This window comes from Symphalangus syndactylus, chromosome 5 (genome assembly GCF_028878055.3).
Source record: "Symphalangus syndactylus isolate Jambi chromosome 5, NHGRI_mSymSyn1-v2.1_pri, whole genome shotgun sequence".
NCBI classification, from domain to species: Eukaryota; Metazoa; Chordata; class Mammalia; order Primates; family Hylobatidae; genus Symphalangus; species Symphalangus syndactylus.
Genome location: NC_072427.2, coordinates 122,851,934 through 122,875,871, shown reverse-complemented (window position 1 = coordinate 122,875,871; position 23,938 = coordinate 122,851,934). Strand labels below are relative to the sequence as shown.

The window sequence follows — 23,938 nt, the reverse complement described above, 5'->3', positions numbered from 1 at the left end:
CCTCAGACAGCTGACTTTCTTTAAAAGACTGGAAGTAAGTGGCTATCTAAGGCGCTTTATGGGCTAAGAAAGTCTCATCACCCAACACATGGTGTTAGAGGCCAAAGCCACATGTTGGGTGATCTTAATGGGGAGGTGAGAGAGTATGACAGTGAAATTGTCCCCCATTCAAAAATTCTCATTCTCTGTAGTTCTTACAAATATGTTGTTTTCTTTTCACTTGCTTCATTTACAGCATATTGTCCTTAGAAAAGCAGGACTAAAAAAAAACCAAAACATTTTTCAGTTAAACCTGTTGCTAATCAGGCCCTTCCAGTGAAAAACAGGGAATGGAAAAGAGACAATGATCCCTGCCAATCCCAATTCCAAATCCAAGCCACCTTCACAGCCAGTCTTCAGTACTCTGAACATGCCAGGCCACTCCCATGTGGGGTGAGGCTGGGGAACACCAGAGTTTCCATCTTTACAGTGGTAGAACACCTGCTCTAGAACAGGCTTCCTGCTATAGACAATACTGCTAAGTAAGCTCCCCATTCAATGCCACGCAGTTTTTGAAAGGTATTTCTGAATGAGTTGGTGTTAAATAGAATTTTAGAAATTAGAAGATTTTAGCTAATTACAGGTCAGTTGGAAAGTGTATGAGGGGAGGGATGTCCTCCTTTTACTCCATAGTCTCACACCCTTCTGCAAATCAGGCCCCAAATCCCTGAAGGGAGCTAGAATTTCAGGCCTTCAGATCTCCACTTAATTTTTAAAATATTCATACACTTGCTTGCAGACTAATTGTGCCTAAGTCATCCCAAATCCTCCTAAGTCATACTAGATCCTCACACATTTCTCCTTTCTCCATGCTTTCAAATTACCTTTAAATACAAGTTTGTTTGTTTGTTTGTTGTTTGTTTGCTTTGAGATGGAGTCTCGCTCCATCACCCAGGCTGGGATGCAGTGGTGTGATCTCAGCTCACTGCAACCTCCACCTCCCAGGTTCAAGCAATTCTCCTACCTCAGCCTCCTAAGTAGCTGGGATTACAGGCACGCTCCACCACGTCTGGCTATTTTTTGTATTTTTAGTAGAGACGAAGTTTCACTGTGTTGGCCAGGCTGGTCTCAAACTCCTGACCTCAAGTGACCCGCCCACCTTGGCCTCCCAAAGTGCTAGGATTGCAGGCGTGAGCCACTGCACCCAACTAAATACAATATTTTTATTAGACTGATTTATGCACTTCTTTATTTCCCAATGAGAAAAACCAGTTCTAGGTGGGCAAGAGTTTGTCCTTTTCATTATTTTGTCTTCTCTTCCCAAGATAGCAAGCAAGTCTTTCTATTAGCAAGTTGACAATGTCATGTGACTCACAGATGAGGAAGACAGAAATTATTAAATTAAAAACAACATCTTGGGCCAGGCACAGTGGCTCATGCCCGTAATCCCAGCACTTTGAGGGGTTGAGGCAGGCAGATCACAAGGTCAGGAGATTGAGACCACCCTGTCTCTACTAAAAAAAAAAAAAATACAAAAATTAGTCGGGCATGATAGCATGTGCCTGAAGTCCCAGCTACTCAGGAGGCTGAGGCACGAGAATTGCTTGAACCCAGAAGGCAGAGGTTGCAGTGAGCCAAGATCACACCACCGCACTCCAGCTTGGCAACAGAGCAAGACTAGCCTAAAAAAAAAAAAAAATCTTCAACGTCTATAGACTCAGAATAGTCTGAGTCATTAAGACTCAGAATGTCATTAAGAAAAATCATGTTTGAAGAATGTAAATCAAGAGAACTTTCTTAAAGTGTGACAAGTTGTGTTTTTAATAAGAAAGCCATAAAAGAATATGATTTTAGTAGTACAAAAGTTGAGATATATTCACATATAAATATTTTTATAATCTGAAAAAAATCTTTGAGAACAATGGAAAAGACTTTGCAGAAGTTTAAATGTAAACCCTTACTTTGGTATATAAAACAGGGGTATTTTGTCCCTTGGACTAGAGTTAATTATTAAAATGGAAGTTTTTGTAAAGGGAGAAACATAAATAGCCTGTTCCTATGGGGACAACATTCTTGGCATCATTTTGCTCTTTGTACATCTTATTGTTTTCAAAACACTAGAACTGGATAAATAGCGAGGCAATGTCAAGTTTTGAAATTGTTGCTATAGAAGCATCTATTCCAGAATGTCCTAAAGTGAGTTCCATATGGCACCTGTTCTACAGGACATTATATGTGTTGCTTAGAAAAAGCAGCATTCCTACCTGACTTCAAACTATACAACAAGGCTACAGTAACCAAAACAGCATGGTACTGGTACCACAACAGAGACATAGATCAATGGAACAGAACAGAGCCCTCAGAAATGATGCCGCATATCCACAACTATGTGATCTTTGACAAACCTGACAAAAACAAGCAATGGGGAAAGGATTCTCTATTTAATAAATGGTGCTGGGAAAACTGGCTAGCCATATGTAGAAAGCTGAAACTGGATCCCTTCCTTACACCTTATACAAAAATTAATTCAAGATGGATTAAAGACTTACATGTTAGACCTAAAACCATTAAAATCCTACAAGAAAACCTAGGCAATACCATTCAGGACATAGGCGTGGGCAAGGACTTCATGTCTAAAACTCCAAAAGCAATGGCAACAAAAGCCATTGACAAATGGGATCTAATTAAACTAAAGAGCTTCTGCACAGCAAAAGAAACTACCATCAGAGTGAACAGGCAACCTACAGAATGGGAGAAAATTTTTGCAATCTACTCATCTGACAAAGGGCTAATATCCAGAATCTACAATGAACTCAAACAAATTTATAAGAAAAAAAACAAACAACCCCATCAAAAAGTGGGCGAAGGACGTGAACAGACACTTCTCAAAAGAAGACATTTATGCAGCCAAAAAACACATGAAAAAATGCTCATCATCACTGGCCATCAGAGAAATGCAAATCAAAACCACAGTGAGATACCATCTCACACCAGTTAGAATGGCCAGCATTAAAAAGTCAGGAAACAACAGGTGCTGGAGAGGATGTGGAGAAATAGGAACATTTTTACACTGTTGGTGGGACTGTAAACTAGTTCAACCATTGTGGAAGTCAGTGTGGCGATTCCTCAGGGATCTAGAACTAGAAATACCATTTGACCCAGCCATCCCATTACTGGGTATATACCCAAAGGACTATAAATCATGCTGCTATAAAGACACATGCACACGTATGTTTATTGCGGCACTATTCACAATAGCAAAGAGTTGGAACCAACCCAAATGTCCAACAACGATAGACTGGATTAAGAAAATGTGGCACATATACACCATGGAATACTATGCAGCCATAAAAAATGATGAGTTCATGTCCTTTGTAGGGACATGGATGAAACTGGAAAACATCATTCTCAGTAAACTATCGCAAGGACAAAAAAACCGAACACCACATGTTCTCACTCATAGGTGGGAACTGAACAATGAGAACTCGTGGACACAGGAAGGGGAACATCACACTCCGGGGACTGTTGTGGGGTGGGGGGAGGGGGGAGGGACAGCATTAGGAGATATACCTAATGCTAAATGACGAGTTAATGGGTGCAGCAAAACAACATGGCACATGGATACATATGTAACAAACCTGCACATTGTGCACATGTACCCTAAAACCTAAAGTATAATAAAAAAAAAAAAAAAAAAAGAAAAAGCAGCGTTCCATTCTAAATGAGTTTGGGTAATAATACCAAATCTCATTGACTCTAAAGCACAATTGATTGTAAGAAATACCATTATCAATGTCAAAATTCAACCAAATGGGGAGTCTAACATTCCCATAAAGCTAGGGCAACAAAGAGCTACATCCTCAGTGTAAAAGAGAAATCTTCATGCAGAAAGAGACTGCAAGGAAACTAGCCTATGTCAACTTTGCACTAACTAAAGGCAGAGACAAAATCTCTCTTGAAAACATGGACCACAAGCTGGTATTCACTAGAATCTGCAATCTAATTAAAAAAATCTTTGGAAAGAGAAAGATCTTAGGTTGGCAGCAGTGCCCACAGGGAACTGGATGAAGTCACACAAATGCTCTCTGGAAAACCTGACTTCAATCCAGATCAAAGGATATTGTAATATACTTTTGATTGTAAAGACACATCCAAGTTTTAGAGATGTCAGATGTGAGAATACATATATATGCACCTTGGAGTCAAATACAGTAGTGTTTCTTTACATTTGGACTTGTCAGAGCCTATAATTCACAGACTAATGTGAACTGTAAATTTTTAAGGCTGAAGAGAGAAGATGGGGAGGTGAGAGTGGGAAGAAATAGAATTTGCTGGACAGTAGAACTCCCAAATATTATTATTTAGAAAATATCGAACAAAGAGCTGATATAGACTAAGAGGTGGAAACAACCCAAATGTCCATAGATGGATTCATGGATAAACAAAATGTAGTATATACATACAATGTAACACAATTCAGCCTTAAAAAGAGGAAAAATACTGCCACATGCTACAACATGGATGAATCTTGAGGACACTATGCTAAGTGAAATAAGCATGTCACAAAAAGGCAAATACTATATGATTCCATTTATATGAGGTATCTAAAGTAGGAAAACTCACAGAAAAAGAAAGTAGAATGGTGGTTGCCAGGGACTAGGGGAAATGGAGAGTTGTTATTTAGTGGATATAAAGTTTCAGTTTTACAGAATGAAAAAGTTTTAGAGATCTGTTACACAACAATGTGTACATACTTAGCACTACTGAACTCTACACTTAAAAGTAGTTAAGTTGGTAAATTTTATGTTTTTTACCATAATTAAGCTAATATAGACCATGATTGTAAAACCTACTTCATATGGTTATTGTAACTACTGAGCTGATAAAGGTAAAACATTTAGACAATGCCTGAAACATAGTAAGTACTATTTAAATGTTAGGTATAATTATAACTTGTTTGTATCCCTACTTGTTAGTGTCAACAATATCATGATTCTACAAAGAAGCTGACCCCACAGCATTGGTGCCACTACATGGGTACTGTCACTGACTGGCTGTCCTCTCCTCTCCAACAGGTGATAAGCAATTGCTACTTGTCACTCTCCTGGAAAGCCTATCTACTTCTCTGACAAGTCTGGAAATAAAACCTTAAACCTTCCACAACATGAATAGCTAATAAAATTTGTGAGATCACACTTTGCCTTGGCCATCAAGAGCACACTTCTTAACATACCCAGGACATAAGGTCCAGGAGACACCACGGCCTGACACATAGCAAAGGCTTAGTGAATATTTATTAAATGAGTGAAATCCTTAAATAGTGGGACCAAAGTACCCTTTCCAGTATAAGCTTTGGTCCCAATTTGATAAGGTCATCATACAAATTGTGGCAAAGTAGATAGCAGTCCAGGACTCCTATTCAGAAGCCCAATTATTTTTATATGGTGATTGCTCCTCTGCCTAAAAAAAGGTATCCTGCCCTATTTAAATCAGCCAAGAACCAGCCAAAACACCTGGAAAATCCACTCTATGTCTTTCCTAGAATGAAAGGATGTATAAATAACTAAGAAATGTATCACCTGCAGCCCAATTAACTATTGTATCATGTTAATATTAACACAACTGAGAAAAACAGCATTCTATATTCTGAAATCAGTTCCATAACCACATTTAGATCTTAAGACCCTGAGCCCCTTTGCCACAGTGGTGATCAGGCTGCACACGTTTAAACAGACCAGATCCAGAGCCTGCAGGGATGGCCCCTGGGGTGGGTAGAGTAAGTGGCAACTGTGTGAGTGACTGTAGGCACACTGGAATGGCTCTCTTTGCTGCACCTGCCTCAAGCATGGGAAAGGACTATAGAAACACCCAACAACATGAAATGACTAGAAGGCCTTCTATATGGCAGGTAACATTCAAGATTTTATTACAGATGTATTGATGAGTTAGATGCACTTCTTTTCCTCAAGGAGCTAATGGTTAAGCTAGGTAAGATAGACTGGCTAAACTGGGGAAAGAAATCCTGTACCCTGAACAGATATCCCTTTTCCACCTGGCCCTGTCTTAGTGCAGGTAAAATATGCTTCAGGGACAGTGGTCTGACAAGAGGGCTGAAAGGATTTTAAATCCTCTGGAAAAATTCAACTGGGGGAGATCAGCTGTTGGTTTAACTGGCCCCTCTGCTTTAGAAAAGATGAATAGGGTCTAATGTTGTTGACAAAACAAAAAGTCAGCAGATTGGACTTTGGTCTGGGTTCAAGGAAGCAGAACTTGGGATATTCTTCTAGGTTTTCTAGCCCAGTGGTTCTCAAAGTACAGTTCTAGGGGCTACAGCCCAGTGGGCAGTGCTTTAACCAGCCCTCCAGGTGATTCCCATGCATGCTAAAGCTTGAGAACCACTGGTCCAACCCAATTCACTGGCTTAGGAAAGAACACAGATGGTCAACTGGGACTAACAATCGATTCAAAATGAAGATTGTGCAATTAACTAGAGCTTTCAGTGTAAAAAAACAAAAGGAAAAGAAAGGGACACAGAAAAGAAACATGTTAGTTAAATAAAACATTTCAGAAACCTAATCACAGACAGGTGGTGTGCCTTACAGCTGGGTTCAACCATCAAGCTGCTCATGTCTTTGGGGCAATTATTGTTCTCTCTTGCTGTTCTCTTTTAAAATGCAAATATCAGTGAAAGAATAAAAATTCTAGTTGCTTAACATCTGGCTCTGACCAATTTTATCAGAACCCAGAAAATGACCTCAATGTAGAGGTTAGAAGTCATTGAACATTAGTTTCAACTTCACAGTTTTAACAGACAAATTAGTGGAACAGTTGCCTATTCAAGCTTTGTGTGTCTGCAAATGCAAATCATTGACTACTATTCTGTGTTCTAAGAGTTTTTAAATGGGGTTTGTCCCTTCACAGTCTTGAGATTCTTCAGCCTTAAGCCTTTGGAATATGAAAATTAGATCTCTTAGAAACACCCGTTAGCAGATGGTCTTGCTTTGTTCTTATGTGGAAGGAAAATCAACAGACTAGGAAGCCACAGGCCACATTCTGATGCTTGTCTTTGTTGGACAAAGGAGGAATTATGAGCATGCAGATATCCCCAGCCCCACGCCTACTCTGAAGTAGCACTAAGATAACTTCTACTTCTGAGTAGCTAAAATCAAGACTCTGCTTTACTTCAACTGTCAAGAGATTAGCAACAAAAAAAGGCAAAAATATCAACATAATCTACTCTTAGTTTAGGGCATGTTATCCTAAAAAGAGAAAATTAAGAATGGGAACAGGTGTGCCTCACTTTAAGCAATCTCAACTTCCCAGGAAAAGGGAAAAATGTTGAAAATGTATTTTCATTATAAAAAGGGATTCACTAATCTCCCTCAGCACATGTAAGAAGATGCCAAGATTTCATTTATACTCAGTCTTTTTGAATAAAATGATTTTTTTAAAAATCACCTTCATGCATATCGTTGAATCCAGTGTCATTGATTAAACCCAAAGAAGGGAAGAACAATTGAATAAATCTCTGAGAGTTATGGTTACCATTTCATTTTCAAGGACAATCTTTTTCTTGTATTGTTCAAAATGTCAATGCCATATCTACATTTAACTTTTTGGTAAAAAATTTTTTAAATTTATAAGTATATTTAAATGATATGGACATTACATTTTACAGTTGATTCATTGGGTCAAAACTTTTCTGATATTGAAGATGTGTGGTTAAATAACTATCCTTTAATGTATATGAAGTGATATAAAAATAGAATCCTAATTTATAAATTTGCTAATTTTCTTTCTTCCTACCAGCGTTATCTATAGATCAACTTTTAGCTGATGAATTGCTGTCTAAACAGCTTTGATGTCAGAGTACCAATCAGCCCAGATACACTTAGTGTGTTGGATAAGAAACCATCTTCCCAGTAAAGATACCTCAACATTTCTTACTAGTGATTTGCAGACTTCTGTTCTAAATTAAAACTCTACAACAAGCTTACCTGTCATCATACCAAAAACATTTCAACAAAAACTAAAGTATGCATGGAAGGAGTACTCACTGGTTGACTATCTAAATAAGAAAGTAAATAAATAAAATTCCAGCTAGATACATATTCTTCTTGGGTGCAAAGCTCAAGTCAACTATCAATTATATAATTGTAATACTGTTACATGAATCAGCCATTTAAAAATGCTCTTAATTTATTAGTAAAGAGCTATGAAGAAGAGTCATTTGTAATATCATCCAAAAAAAAAAAAAAAAAAAAAAAAAAAACATGCTTTTTACCAACCTGGGCTGAGAAACCACAGAAGAAACCAAACCAGAAATGCACAAGTGTAAATGCAAAATTCTTATAGAAGAAATAGCACAAGAATTTGCACATTCGGAAATAAGACCACCTTCCATGAACAAAGAGAAGCCTTTGGAGATATCTAAACTGTGCAAATGAATAGTCGCTGGCTAAGACTGCTTGCAATCCCTCCTGGCCGCTGATGCCAACACCAATGTGAGCACCTACAAAGGAAAGAGGAACACTGTCATTCCCAAAACAAAGCCACGATCTCTTTCGGAAACTTGTCATTCCTCTTTTATTTACAGAAAACTTACAGCCATTGCAATTATAATTTTTCACATATATTATCTCATGAAACACTTATGATAGATATTTATCTTAGTTTTACAAAAGAGAAAGTCAGCCTCAGAAAAGTTCAGTGACTTACAGAAGTTTTTACAATTTGTAAGTGGCAAAGATGGGGTTAAAGTCACATGTTACAAATGTGGGTTTGGTGTTCTTTCCTCTACACCGTAGCTACTTACTTCCTCAAATAGTAAAAGGTGAATGACGTCTTTTTCTAGCCTAAAAATACACAAATGGTTTATTTAAAGACAAAGAAATTTTGTTATGAATACTGATAATGGTGGTAGCATTGGACCCAGAAGTATCATTCATTTTAGAATCACTGGCAAAAGTAAATTTTAATGCAATCTAGTGATTATATATTGCCAACTGCTGAAACTGAGGACCCCATGTATGCAGCATGCCCCATTGAGCAAATATCCTCTTACTTTTAATCATGCTGACATCATTGGCTCCATCACCAATGGCCAAAGTAACAGCATTTCTGTACTTCTTCACCAGCTCTACCACTTGGGCTTTCTGGAGTGGAGTGACCCTGCAGCAAACTACAGTCTTACACATGCAAGCAAGTTCTAGGAGATCATTCTTGACATCACTTTCTAGGGCATGAGCCTGTGTGATTAAAAATAAAATTCAAAAAAGAACAGGAAACAATAAATGAGAGTTGAGAAACAAGACAAATGTCTTGTTTTGTTTGCTAAAACCATTTCATTTGTTTGCTAAACCATTTCGTTCACTCCAAAAAGTCACTGTCGATTCAGAATCACACAAGCAACAAAAACTAAAGAAATGAGTATTGAACTCCTAAGCAAATTTTAAAATACTACTAAGGAGTTTTAAAATAAAAATAAATGAAACTGCCATTTATATGTCTTCCTTGATATGCTGCACTGGAGAGAGAGAGTTAAATGCTGGAGAAGTTCTAGAAACCATTAAAATTGATGAAAACAAAAGACAGAACCTATCTACCAGCTCACCAAGTTTAGAATGAACTACAAATGATGATGTTTTGTTTATTCTATCTGATGGGCTTTTTGTTTCTTTGCATTGTTGTTTTGTATATTTAGTTTGTTGTGATTGTTAATGTGCAGGCAAAATGAAAAGCAGATGATCTGGGGATTGTCCCTTGAAGAACATAGTGACTGAAACCCAGAGAGGCCTGTGCAAAAGGGGGGCATGCAAGCTGCGTCACAGACAGGGTTCCTCAGCCATACTCTTGCTCCTATCCAAATGCATAAGAGCCTTTAGCTATGCCAAGAAATCACTAAAAAAGATAGCACAATCTCTTCCAATTAACTGTGCAAGTTTTTTTTCCTAGAAAATGTTTTACTGTAAATTCTTTAATAAACACACTAAGAGGAAACAAATCCACTTACACTTTGAGTCATCAGTATCTTTGAGTGAATCTTTAGCAAGACATTCGCAGCCCATCACAATCTGGCCCCTGCATTCCTTTTGAGTTTTACCTTCTACCACCACTTTTAAGTCTACACTTTTTTCCCATTGTGCCAAATTGCTTGTTCCTCATGATTGAATGGGCTCTTTCTTGCCTCTGTGCCTTTGTACTTGCCATTACCTCTACTTGAAAATATCACTCTCTCCAGGAAGTCTTCCCTGATTCTCCCACAAGGAAGTAAATTTGTCTCCCTCTGTGCTCTCAAAGCATTGTTTTCATTCCTCTTTTACAGTATTTGTCATACCACTGTGTGATGATCTCGCCTACTAGACAGCAATCCCTAAAATGAGAGCCATGTTCTCTTCACAGTCTTATCCTCAGACTTTAGCACTATGACCTGGGCATGCTTAATAAAAATGCCAATGGATGAATGGCTGGATGGGTAAATGAATATAAAAACATAACTCAGTACAGAAAATTCTCATGTTCAAACCTATAATTCCTAGGTGAAATTGTGAGTTGGCATTTTCAAATATTATCACTCTTTCTGAAAGAGAAAACAGATAACTGTCTGTCTTGCCTAGAATGGTCTCTTTCTCTCTCTCTCTCTCTCTCTCTCTTTTTTATTATCAGCAAGTGAAAAACTATGCTAAGACTCTGAGAAAAAACAAAGGCCCAATTATATTCTGCAAAGCATCAGGATTTGAGCAAATTAGAATCATGATTAAAAAAAAGAAAAAGAAAAAGCTTTCTGACCATACTAGCAAAAACATAGTCAAGTCTCCTTAAATTAAAAATGGCATTTCATGGTTCCATGAGTTTCAGGCTTTGAAGATGACGGTGTCCTTGAAGAGCATCTACCTTACCTCCTTCTTTCAATGCACTTAGAGACAGAGAGAGAGAATGGTATAAATTATCACCTGAGTACTCTAATGCCACCACACATTGGATTCTTTGAGCCTGAGAGAAAGTCAAAGTATAACTCATAAGGTCCCCTTTCCAGATTGTGGTCTCTGGGGAATTCAGCTTGGGGGCCACCAGCTTTAAGACCCAGATGACAGTCATAATTTTCAGTTACTGTTCTTCTGTGCATAAAGGAATTTTGTGTCATCTGGACAAACTTTCAACTGAGTTTGGCCTGCAGCTGAGCTCTGTAACTTTCCACGGTGTAGAAGGCAACACATCATTATGTCTGGAATCCAGCTGGATAATGCTCTAAGCACTAACAGCTAACAACAGAGAGCTGATCGCAAGGGAGAAAACACAATATCCTCATACCCAACTTCTTTTGTCCACTAAGAAACTGTCTACAAGAAGATACATTTATTGTCCAAACTCCAAAGTGAAAAATGATCATCAAAGCCAGAGAAAGATGCGAGATTAATTCTTTGTGCATATAAATTATAATTTCACTGGAGTGTAATTGGAGCTTTTGTATTTTAAATTAGAAACTCAGAAGAGTATTTTCATGTTTGTTCAAGATTTAGAATCTGAACTACATTAAAAGTACAATGCAAGTACATTCTATTAGGACAAGAACCAGATTTCCTAATCAAAGCAAATTGTTTGGCATTGCTGTAAAATGCTGCTATTTAGAAAAACCACTAGAGGTATCTTAATGGCAATAATTTCGTATAGTAATTACGTGAAGGTCAGGTTGTGCTCCACAAATCACAAACATTAGTGAGAGCAATAATTATCATACATCCACCCAGTTGCATTATTTTAATTAAGTAACAGTGAGCTGTAACACTCCCCTCTAGAAAGGCACTTAAATAATACTGCTAAGTGGTCTATAGTCATTTAGACAAGATTGATATTCTGTGAATTTAGCATTTCTTTGGAGCCTCCCCTTTACTGTGGTGATCCAAATAATAATGTATGAGATATATATCAGAAGTTTCCTTTTCCTTTGCAAACAGGAAATCATCGCGTATGCCCTGTATCTAGTAGTGACATTTGTCTGGAAAAGACAAAGGAGGTCTCATTATGATAGCACAAAAGGGATGATTATTGCAGTGAAGAAAAAGAAAGGACAAAAACCATAGGCAAACTCACCAAACTGTGGCCATTTATGATTAAGGCATAATCTCCTGTTATGGTTTCTTCTACAATAGAATCCAACTCCAGCTGCTGCTTTTTTTCACAAACTACATGGCCATTGGAAAAATTTCTGTTTTGTCCAAACAAATTTTGTTTTGCTTTCCTTAAAGGAGAGGGTGAAAAGTGAAACATAACAAAGCATACAGAGCATACCTACTAACTCTAACAAGAAACTCGCCTAGAGGTAAATTTATTTCACCACTATTCAGAGAGAATATGGCATAAGACCCAGTTTCAGTAAGCAAGCTGGATAATTCTTTGTGATGGGAATATCATAGCAAATTTCCAAATTCCAGGATGTAGGAGAGTAAACATAATGAAAATACAATCATCTTAAACGTTTAAAATTACCTAAAAGCTAAATCACCATCTTGAGCTGTGTTTGAACTAGGGGATCTTGACAGATTTGGTACTTAAGATTGTCTGAGCTTCAAGGGCTTAAGAACCCCTGTCTGGCATGCAATACTGTTAAATAATGGAAAGCACAAGACTAAAGACAATTGATGAAATCTTCTAGGAATTCCAGGACATCTATATATAAAATAAATTCATCAATTTGAGGTACAATGTAATATGATCCAGCTTAAAATAGCAGTCCACTGAGAAACACATTTTTTTAAAAAATTTTAACAAGAAAAAATGATGGTACTTACTGAATTGGCATAGCCATTATAATAGAACATTTTAAGCAAAAAATTGTACTCAGCTTAAAAAATAGAATAAATCTTCTAGGAAAAAAACTAGACACCAAAGTATAGAGGGTTGTTCCAAATGGAAACGCCCTCCAAATGCTCTAGATCTAATTAGCAGTAGCTATAAAACAATCCTGCTCACATCCCATGCATCTCTGCCATCTAAGAGGAAGATTGTATGGTGACATAGCATGCTTAGAAGTGGCATTCTACTGTTCTCTCCGAAATGGAAAGATGATGCCTTTAAAGGAGGGGAAATTCCTCTTCAAGAACAGTTGAGTGCAGGCTTTGAAGTAACGTAAAGCAAGCTGACACACCTACAGAAGCTTCAACCACAACCAGAGAACTATCCAACATGGTTCATAAGTGGCATTTACAAAATGAGCACTCAGGAGAACATGGAGAGTGAGAGAAGACCAGAAAGTGAATATTGTGTCTTTTGGCGAAATGAAATTACTCATCCTGTGTAGAAAATGTTTATTAAAATGGTTTTATGCTGAGGCTCCTCTGAAAGAAGAGAATGTCCACTTACCAAAACAACTATTTTAGCCCTCAGCTGTCTAATTATTTGAAAATGTAACACCAATTGTTGACATACTAAGTTTAAAAATAAAAACGATACAAAAAGATACATTAACTTCTAGCTCAATATCTCCTTCTGCTGTCCAAGACCAAAATCACATCTGCATTTAGGAACCCAGAGGTCACATGGTTCCAAGAATGATATCATACATTTAACAATCAGTTTGCAGAATCAAAGAAAGATTTATAAAGTCAGAGTGCTATGTGTGAAATTTAGGGAGTTACAAAGGGGAGAGGGAGGTAGAACAGACATGAAAAATCATTGTTTTAAGTGAGAGGATCAGACTTTCCCATCAGATAACTATGTCAGGGAATCCTCCTCACAGTCATGAAAATGTACAGTGCCAAATAATAAAGCAAGGGAGACAAGTTCCTTGGAAATGAACATTTCTCCAACAATGTTGCAGAGCTCATAAACTGCGACTTCAGAAAGCACCACAGGGAAAACATCTCCTGAGTACTCCTTTTGAGTAAAGTTCTCACTCGCTGTATAAATGACTCAATCTGTTTTCCCCTCAGAGGGTGAAAACATTCCAAAGAAGGGTGAAGTTCATGAAAGTATTGGCTGAAATTCTATTTACTTAGGATTTTTTTCTCCTTAAACTGTCTTCCTAACATCTCACATGAATCCCTTTCCAGGCAGAAAAGGGACAGTTTTTCTGGCTCTGCTGAAATTGTCACTGCACTTTCTCTGTACAGGCCAGCGTCTCTTGGCCAGATTGGGCTTTCATATTTTTAGACCTTTGCCCACGCTCTGTAGCTGTCATTTCTTTTTCTTCCTGGAACTTAGCTCTTCAAACACCAGCTGGTTCTCACAAAAACGATTTATTAGGAAGGGAAAAAGCTACACATAACTCCCTTCAATGACTATGAGCTATACATTTTTGCAAGCGTAACACACAATGCTTAACCACATAATACAAATAACAAATGCTAAAACAAAAGAGTGCCTGTTTTTTCCAAGCTGCGTAATGAAGGGCAGTTTATTACAATTCTTGGCATGCAGAATCGCATTAACAGTTGAGGCAACTGTGGCATTCACAGCCCCATGCCACCACAAGCACAGCAAAGCATAGTTAGGCACATACCGGCTTGCATACAACCTATAAAGAAGAAAAGAGGATGGCTGGAAAAAAGAGTCGTTTAGTCAGTCCTCTTAAGGCACTCTATATTGAAAGGTTAAATTGATCTGTTGTGGCCAGGCACAGTGGCTCATGCCTGTAATCCCAGCATTTGGGGAGGCTGAGGCGGGCAGATCACCTGAGGTCAGGAGTTCAATACCAGCCTGAACAACATAGACGGACCCCCATCTCTACTAAAAATACAAAATTAGCTAGGCTTGGTGGCACATGCCTGTAATCCTAGCTACTCGGGAGGCTGAGGCAGGAGAATCACTTGAACCTGGAGGCGGAGGTTGCAGTGAGCCAAGATGGCGCCATTGCACTCCAGCCTGGGCAACAAGAGCAAAACTCTGTCTCAAAAAAAAAAAAAAAAAAAATCTATCTGTTGGGAAATGGATTGAAACCATGACATCCTGTTTAAAAGAAGAAAATCTGGACTTTGATACGAAAGCTGGAGCTTTGAGCTTGGAACCTGGAAACCTGGGTTCAGACTGCCTCTGACATCTTATGTTTGTTTCCACAGTTGAGTTATCTGACCTCTAGCCATTTGATTAGCCAGTGACAGATCCATGGCTAGAACCTAGGTCTTCACATTCACAGTTCTTGGTCTACTGCACCAAGCTGGTTTACACATAGAGTCAGCCACAGACTGCCTCTAGGTTGGACTAAGACGCAGTGCCGGAGGGACAGTTTTAAAGGACAGCACTACCCTGCCAACAGTAGAGAAAGGGAGAAAGTACATGAAATTTTGATTTGAATTCCCAGTTCCATTCCTTACTACACTACCTGAGAGACCTTTAAGATGTTCAACCACTGAATCAGTTTCACTATTAGAGCTCAGGAAATGGGACAAGCCAGTCAGTTTGGCTAGTGCCCCAAGCAGTCAAAATAGATCATGAAAACTTGGGCTGCTGCACCAGTGTGTGCCAGATGATCTACAAGATTACCTAAGTAAGTGCTCTAAAATTTTATGATTCATGAGAGAAATTTAATCTACTAAAACATTTTTCCTGGGTGACTAGGGGTTAGGAATTAGGACCAAGATGCATTTTGTTTGGCCTGCACAGTGTCTTAAAGAATCTCTATGGCTTTATGGCCGACATGATGTCCCCACTCACCAAAGGCCCCATCACTCCCTGATGTATAATAGATAGCCCAGATCACATGATTAATGCTATATGCCTGTTCCTGAAGCCATTTGCATTTGAGAACCCTGCACATTCAAATAAATAATTTTCCACCAAGTAGATGTTCAAAAAATACCGATGCACATTTTGTTGATTAAAAAAGAAATATCAATTCCTAGTTATATCACTGGGATACTTCTCAGAAGCAGTGGAGTCACTTTATGATTTAGTTAAAGAACATGAGTTTTTCTAATAACAAAACACGTCACCAATGCTACAAAAATGAAATACAGAATGAGTTTTCCTCTCAGATCAATCAAAATTAAATTCTCAGTCTGTTTTCCTTTCAGCAGAAGACATATGAATTGGTGAAATGTATTCAATGTAGTAATTTTCTGAGAAACCATAGCAGGGTTTAATTGTAGCTTTCTAGGCATGCCTTTAATAACAAGGCAGCTACAGCAGCAAAATTAACCCAGGACTCAAAGTGTCTAAAATGGTTTCACGACACTAAATTTGAAACAATCCATATGTATGATATGTATAAAAATTATACATCCATGTTTATGAAATAATCTAAGCACGTTTGACAGGTTTAAATATAAGCATTTTGGTCATTTCTTTTCAATAGCTACTATTGTTCAGATCCTGTTCTTTGGTTATACTTTCTTTTTAAATGAACTCCCACTGAACTCAAAAGTATAACACAAGAAAAAGAGATGGTGCAAATTTATGATTTCAATATTTCATCCCAAAGCTGTGGGCTTAGATATAAGTAGCTGAGATTAGGAGTATAGAGAGCAACCTTGAGCAATAGCTTTTTTGGATGCCATTTTACCCCCAGTCCTAATATTAAGAAAATGCACACTATAACTATAATGATTCCTCTTACATAGAATTTTCTATCATACATTGCCTCTCTGTCTTATACTCTAAGAATGGGGTTGCTTAAAAGTCTGAGTAGAAATAACATTATTTTCCAGTCAGCTGAGCAAGGTGGCCCCAAGGCTCCTGAAATATTGAGTCTAGCTGGAAATTCTTTATTTTTTTTCTTTTGAATATTTTTTCCTCTCATTAAAAAAGATAATTTTTTTAGCTTTTTTCTAATTGTAAAAGCATTACACAAACACTATTACAACATCAGATAATACAAACAGCCATAAAGAAGGAAGTAAACATGATCCATAATTCTATCACCCGGAGAGAACCACCGTTTATATCCTCCAGATCTTGGTAGGCAAGGAGGTAAGGAGGCGGGTAGATGTATAGTGTTTTATACATACATGTACATACATATATATACATACACACACACACACACACACACTTTTTTGCAAAAAGAGAGATCATATTATGCATGATGTTTTGTAATCTCATTTATCATTTAACAAAAATATCATGGACATTTTCCAATGTTGAAAAACACAAAATCACTTCGAATGACTGAAGAGTATTCCATTGCATGTATGTATCATAGCATTTAACAAAATCCTTCATGGCTGGTTATTTGAACTATTTCTCATTTCTATTATCATAAATCAATACAGCAATAAATATTCCTTTTTATACAAATTCATACATTTGTTCACTTATTTTCTTAAGGGAAATTTCTAGAAGAATCACTGGGTAAAAACTATGCACATGTGTAATTTTGAAATATATCGCTAGTTTGTCCTCTAGGGAGTTTCTATCAACTTACAGTCCCAACAACAGTATACAAGTAGTTCATATTTCTCCATATTCTTTCCATGTAATGACAGTTGTGTCATCTAGTCAACCAAATGTAGTTGGATAAAATCTTGAGATATTAACTCAATCGCTCCTTTTCCCACTACTACTAGGACCACAAGTGATCCTCTCTATTTAACTAGAAACATACTTTGCTTCAGGAGGATCTGCAGAGCCAAATATAGAAGGAGAAAAACAGAACCAAACTTTTGCTTTTTGAGCACCAAAATAGGGCTTTGAAACTCATAGCAGCATCATTAGTCTAATTTCAGCAATCTGGAATTTCACTAATTGGACTTTTGGAAAAAGAAGGGGGGGATTTCTTTAAGTATCAAAAGAATAAACTTTAAATGAGTCAAGGCATTAAAATGATGATGTCAAAAGGAGCAGAGTAGGAATAAATTACTTTCCTTCATTTCCCATCCCAGCCTAGGGAAAGGGGACTTTGAGGAGTTTAGAAACTGATAAGTGATGGCTAAAAAAAGCCTGGGTCCTGACCCGCCCCTGGATTGGTAGTGGATGACGGAACCATGTGGCTAACGGAATCCTCAGATAAATTTAGGGGAATCAGCAGAGTAAAGGGATTTTAGAAACTGAAGTGGCCATATAAGAACACAAGTCATCTTGGGCATAGAGAGGTGAGGAAGAGCAGCCACACTTTCCGTGGTTCCCCAGCAGAGTGTGGAAGTCAGCCAAGAGGGAAAGCCAACAACAACCCTAAGAGAGCAGAGACCAGACAGGAACACAGACGTGAGAAGTGCTAGATGCCAGCAGGGTGGACACTGATGAACAGTGACAGATGAGGCAATTGTACATCCCAGACTTGAACTAAATTTAACTGAAAATGCCTAGTTTAATTGTTCTGTCCTCAGACAGAAAGAGGTTCAAGTTCAGTTTTAGAAAATTTAATGAGTTTCTATTCTTGCATGCCCAAGCACACTCTGGGCTGTGAAACCTAGCAGTGACAAAGCCGCCTACTACTTCTCTTCACATCCAGTCAAATTACAAGACCTATTCATTCTACCTCCAAAAAGCTGTCTATTTTATTCTACCCTTTCCTTCCCCACTGTTCCAGGCCTGCTGCCCTTATTGGGGAAATAGTTTCAAAAGTAGTCCTTGTTGGTGGAAAGATTGGGATCAGTGGCTGAAAGAATGAAAGAAGGGAGAGGGGAGGAAATAGACAAGGAATGAGGAAGGCAAGAAAGATGCTCATGGAACATTCATAAAGCTTTAAGTTCTTATCTAATCCCCCAAATAAAATAAGCTATAGGATAGATATTTGTATCCCCATTTTACAAATGAGGAAACCAAGCAGAGAGAGGTTATTCACATATCAAAAGTTTCCCACTCAGCCTAAGCATGAAGCTGAGATTCCAGCTCGAATCCAGCTGACATGAAGTCCATACTCTTTCTCCTACATCTGCTATTTCCCCTGGAAATTTCTGTTGACTTTACTTGCTAATCTGGTGTCTGACCATTTACTCAAGTGAAGCAGTAAGATACCTTAACAACTATATTTTTAGATTAATTATTAAAGGGAATAAGAATAAATCTAAGGTATATTTAGGGAAACACATGGCAAGTGCACAGCCTCTGGGACCAAGCTGCCTAGATTCACATCCCACCTGAACCATGGACTACTTTGGGCAAGTTACTTATTCTCTAAATACTTCAACTTCCTAATATGTCCAACAGGGAAAATAGTAATGCCTACGATTGAGTTTCTTAAGAACAAAATGAGGTAATACATGTGTACTGCCTACAATACTCTTCCAGGCACTGTCTCAAAACATTTAGCAATAGGCTTATTAAAATCTAGATCTGTTTGCATCTATCTTCCTTCAGCAAGAGTCAAGTTCTGAATGAGATTGGTCCTTCAAGATGTACGACTAAAGGCATCTGGCAGTTGCCTCCTCCACAAAGAAGCACCAAGATAGAGAGTAGATAATCATACTTCAAATGTGTCATCTAAGAGAGAACATTGGAATTCAAGAGAGAAGTGACAGGAAATACCTAAAAGAAGGAGAGGGAACAAGGCATCCTGCCTGGCTGGGAGCCCAGAAAGGCTCTCCTGTGTAGGGAAAGTATAAGTGAGGGATGCCCAGTGGTCCACAATCTCACCACATACTCCACTCCTAGCCATGGGAGAGCCTCTCAACCCTTTCAGACCCTGAAATTAACACAGGGAGCTGCCTGAAGACAAGGCAGTGCCATTGCCCCAGAGAGGGAGCTCACACTGGGTCCCACATACCACTCCAAGTCCTAAGCAGCTACAGCAAAGTGTCATTTTGAAAGCCCAGCCCCACCAGACTGCACCCTGCCTCGGGGCCCAACAGTACCTGGCTTTCCACATTCCTGGAGCTCCACTGACATTCCCCACCTGCAGCTACCACTACTGGCCACCACTGCCACCATGGCCAAAGTGCAAGACGCTGACAGCAACCCCACTGCCCTTCCAGCAACAGGACTTCCTCACATTTCCACATGCCCTAAGGATAGGCTACCCTTCAAATAGCTGCCACCTACAGCCAAAGTACACACTTCCCAGCCACCTGCCTAAGGCTGCTACTACTAAAAGCAATCCCACTCACCCCAGCAGCCAGCATGGCCATAGTGCAGCTACTGCCACCCCTACCTGAGCATTCCACCAGAGACCTTGGGATAACCCTGTCCCTGCCCACCACAGCCAGCACCCATACATACCACTGGACAGCGGGGAGAAGGGGAACATACAGACAGGTCTGTCCAGTCTGGCTTTGACCGCCCTCCATACCCCCCACCCCAGTACTTGAGCATACCACCTAGGGGCCTGGGGATCACTCTACTCCATCCACCATCCACTGCCATGGCTCCATCCACCATCATGAGCACTCCTCTCAGAGACTGGAAGACAGGCTAACCCAGCCTGCCACTACCACCACAGCTACCACCCACCTGCACTTACCACCCGTGGACCTGGGGAATGGCCTGACCAGCCTGTCACAGCCACTGCCAACACCAGCAGAGGCTATTTGGGAGCCAGAGAGTTGTCCAACCACTGCTACTGCCATTGCCTATGCCATGGCTGCAGCCCAGGGGCCCAAGATCCAGCCCATTGCTTCTACTGCTGTCACCTGAGCAAGCCTCCTGGTGGCCCAAGAATCAGCCCACCAGGACACACTAACACCAGTGCCAAATGTGCTACCCTTGGACCCAAAGACAGGCAGGCTCAGCCTACCACTGCTCCCACTGGGGCCCAAGGACTGTGCCACCTGCTGTCCCCATGCCCAGTAAAACTTCACTACAGCCTCCATTAACAACCACACCCTAAGCCGCTGAGGAAGTCACAGACACCACTGGTTTTGTTTACCAAAAAAAAAAAAAAAAAAAAAAAGAAAGCCAAATAAATTATATGGAGACTATACTACTGCACACATCCAGAATCAAAGCCAAAGTACCCTACCCAACCAATACCAAGATACATATTGAGGAAGTCCTCTCCTATGAAAGTAAATACACAAAATTGGAAGAAGCAACTGTTACGCCAGATGTGCAGATAGCAACGTAAGGACACAAGAAATGTGAAAAAGCTGGGAAATACAACTCCAAAGGAACACCATAATTCTCCAGTAACAGATTCCAATGAATAGGAAATTTATGAAATTCCCATAAAAATAATTCAAAATAATGATATTAAAGAAGTTTAGTGAGATACAAGAGAACAAAGATAAAGAATACAAAGAAATGAAAAAAACAATTCAGGATATGATTGAGAAATTTACCAAAGAGATAGATATCATAACGAAGAACCAAACAGAAATCCTCCAACTGAAGAATTCATTGAATGAAATAAAAAAATATATTTGAGAGTTTCAACAATAGACTAGATCAAGCAGAAGAGAGAATTTCAGAAGAAGACAGGTCTCTTGAAATAACCCAAACAAAAGTAAAACAAAAGAATTAGCAACAGTAGACAAAGCCTACAAGACATGTGAGACAACATAAAGCAACCACATATCTGAATTATCAGCATTCCCAAAGATGAAGAGAGAACAAAAGCATTCAAAAGCCTATAGATGAAATAATAGATAAAATCTTCCCAACTCTAGCAAGAGATTTAGACATTGAAATACAAGAGGCCCAGCAATCCCCAAACAGGTACAATGCAAAAAGGTTTTCTCTGTGATACATTATAGGCAAACTGTCTAAAGTCAATGACAATGAGAAAATTCTAAAAATAGCAAAAGAAAAGCATCTAGTCACCTATAAAGGAGTCTCCATTAGACTTACCGCAGACTTATCAGTCAAAACCTTACAAGCCAGAAGATAATACATTCAAAGTGCTGAAAGACAGTATCTGGAGGTCAAGAAATACTATACCCAGCAAAGTTATCCTTTTTGGAGAAATAAATTTATTTCTAAATAAAGTTACTTTATTGTGGAGAAATAAAATTACCCTCTTTGGGGAAATAAAGTCTTTCCCAGACAAGCAAAAACTAAGGGAATTCAACGCTACTAGAAAAGCCCTACAAAATAATTGAGGGAATCCTAAACCTGGAAGCAAAAGGGCAATATCTACTATTAAGAACAACACATAAAAGTGCAAAACTCACTGGTAAAGCAAACACACCAATGAGGAAGAGAAAGGACTCAAAGTTACAACTAAAGAAAACTACTGACACAAAAATACATAATAAAAAAGAAATAAAGGAACAGAAGATATATACAACATCCAGAAAACAATTAACAATGTGACAGGAACAAAACCTCACATATCAATAGCAACTTTCAATGGAAATGAATTAAATTTTCCGCTTGAAAAACACAGAATGGCTGAATGGGGTTTTTAAAAATGTGATCCAGATGGCCTGGATCTGGATCTATAAAAATGTGATCTATATGCTGCCTACAAGAAACTCCTTAACCTGCAAAGACACCTATAGACTGAAAGTAAAGGTATAGGAAAAGATATTCCTCACAAACAGAAACCAAAAGCAAACAGGAGTAGCTATACTTATATCATATACAAGACACTTTAAGCCAAAAATAGTAAAAAGAGCCAAAAACATCATTTTATAATGATAAAGGGATCAGTTCAGTAAGAGGATATTACAATAAGAGGATATTACAACTCTAAATATACATGCACCCAACACTGAAGTACCCAGATATATAAAGCAAATATCACTAGATCTAAAGGGAGAAGTAGACTCCAATACAATAATAATGAGAGACTTCAACAGTACATTCTCAGCATTAAATAAATCATTTAGACAGATAATCAATGAAGAACATTAGATTTAAACTGGACTTTAGATCAAATGAACTGAACAGACATCCACAGGACATTTTATCCAACAGTTGCAGAACACACATTCTTCTCACCAGCACATGGAACATTCTCCAGTATAGATCATAAGTTAGGCCTCAAAACCAGTCTCAACAAATTTTTGAAAATTGAAGTCATATCAAGTATCTTCTCAGACCACAATGGAATGAAAGTAGAAATCAATACCAAGAAGAACTTAGAAACAATACACTACATGAAAATTAAACATGTTCCTGAATGAATACTGGGCCAATGAAAAAAGTAAGATGAAAATGAAAAGATTTCCTCAAACATATGAAAATGGAAACAAAACATAACAAAACCTATGGAATATAGCAAAAGCACTGCTAAGAGAGAAGTTTATAGCAATAAATGCCTACATCAAAAAAGTAAAAAGATTTTAAATAAGCAATATAATGAAATGACTGAAAGAACCCAAAAAGCAAGAACAAAACCCAAAATTAGTAGAAGGTAAAAGATAATAAAGATCAGAGCATATGTAAATAAAATAGACTAAAAAATACAAAGGATTCATGAAATGAAAACTTGTTTTTTTTGAAAAGATGAACAAACTCAATAAACTTTTAGCTAGACTAACCAAGAAAAAGAGAGGATCCAAATAAACAAAATCAGGAATGAAAACAAAGACAGTACAACTTATGCCCCAGAAATATATAAGATCAAGACTTTAAGAACAACTATATGCTAACTAACAGGAAAACCTAGAGGAAATGGATAAATTTCTGGACACATGCAACCTTCTAAGATTGAATCAGGAAGAAACGGAAAATCTGAACATACCAAAAGCCAATAATGAGATTGAGTCTGCAATAAAAAGTCTCCCAACAAAGAAAAACCCAGAATTGGATGACTTCTCTACCAGATTCTACCAAACATGTAAAGAAGAACTACTATAAGTTATCCTTAAGTATACCAAAAAACTGAAGAGAAGGGAATTCTCGCTAACTTGTTCTACAAGGCCAGCATTACCCTCATACCAAAATCAGACAAGAACACAACAAAAAAAGAAAACTACATGTCAATATCTCTGATGAACATAGACATAAATATTCTCAACAAAAAAGTAACAAACTAAGTCCAGCAGCAGGCTTGGGTGTGGTGGCTCCATGCCTTGTTTTGCCATGTTTCCCAGGCTAGTCTCAAACTCCTGGGCTCAAATGATCCTCCTGTGGGAAGCCAAGGCAGGCAGATCATTTGAGCACAGGAATATGAAACCAGCCTAGGAAACATGGCAAAACTCCATCT

At 38.3% G+C, this 23,938-nt stretch overlaps 1 protein-coding gene across 9 annotated transcripts in view; it reads right to left on the bottom strand.

Annotated features, from left to right (window-relative positions):
* ATP8B4 (ATPase phospholipid transporting 8B4 (putative)) overlaps positions 1-23,938 on the bottom strand; it is a 319,170-nt gene that overhangs the window by 33,091 nt on the left and 262,141 nt on the right. For all 9 annotated transcript variants that reach the window (XM_055279071.2, XM_055279077.2, XM_055279072.2 and 6 more), the window contains 3 exons: positions 12,070-12,217; positions 9,044-9,227; positions 8,268-8,491 (listed from right to left, as the gene is read on the bottom strand). In XM_055279071.2, coding sequence (XP_055135046.2) covers positions 8,268-8,491; positions 9,044-9,227; positions 12,070-12,217 — 556 coding nt within the window. The remainder of the gene's footprint in view (positions 1-8,267; positions 8,492-9,043; positions 9,228-12,069; positions 12,218-23,938) is intronic.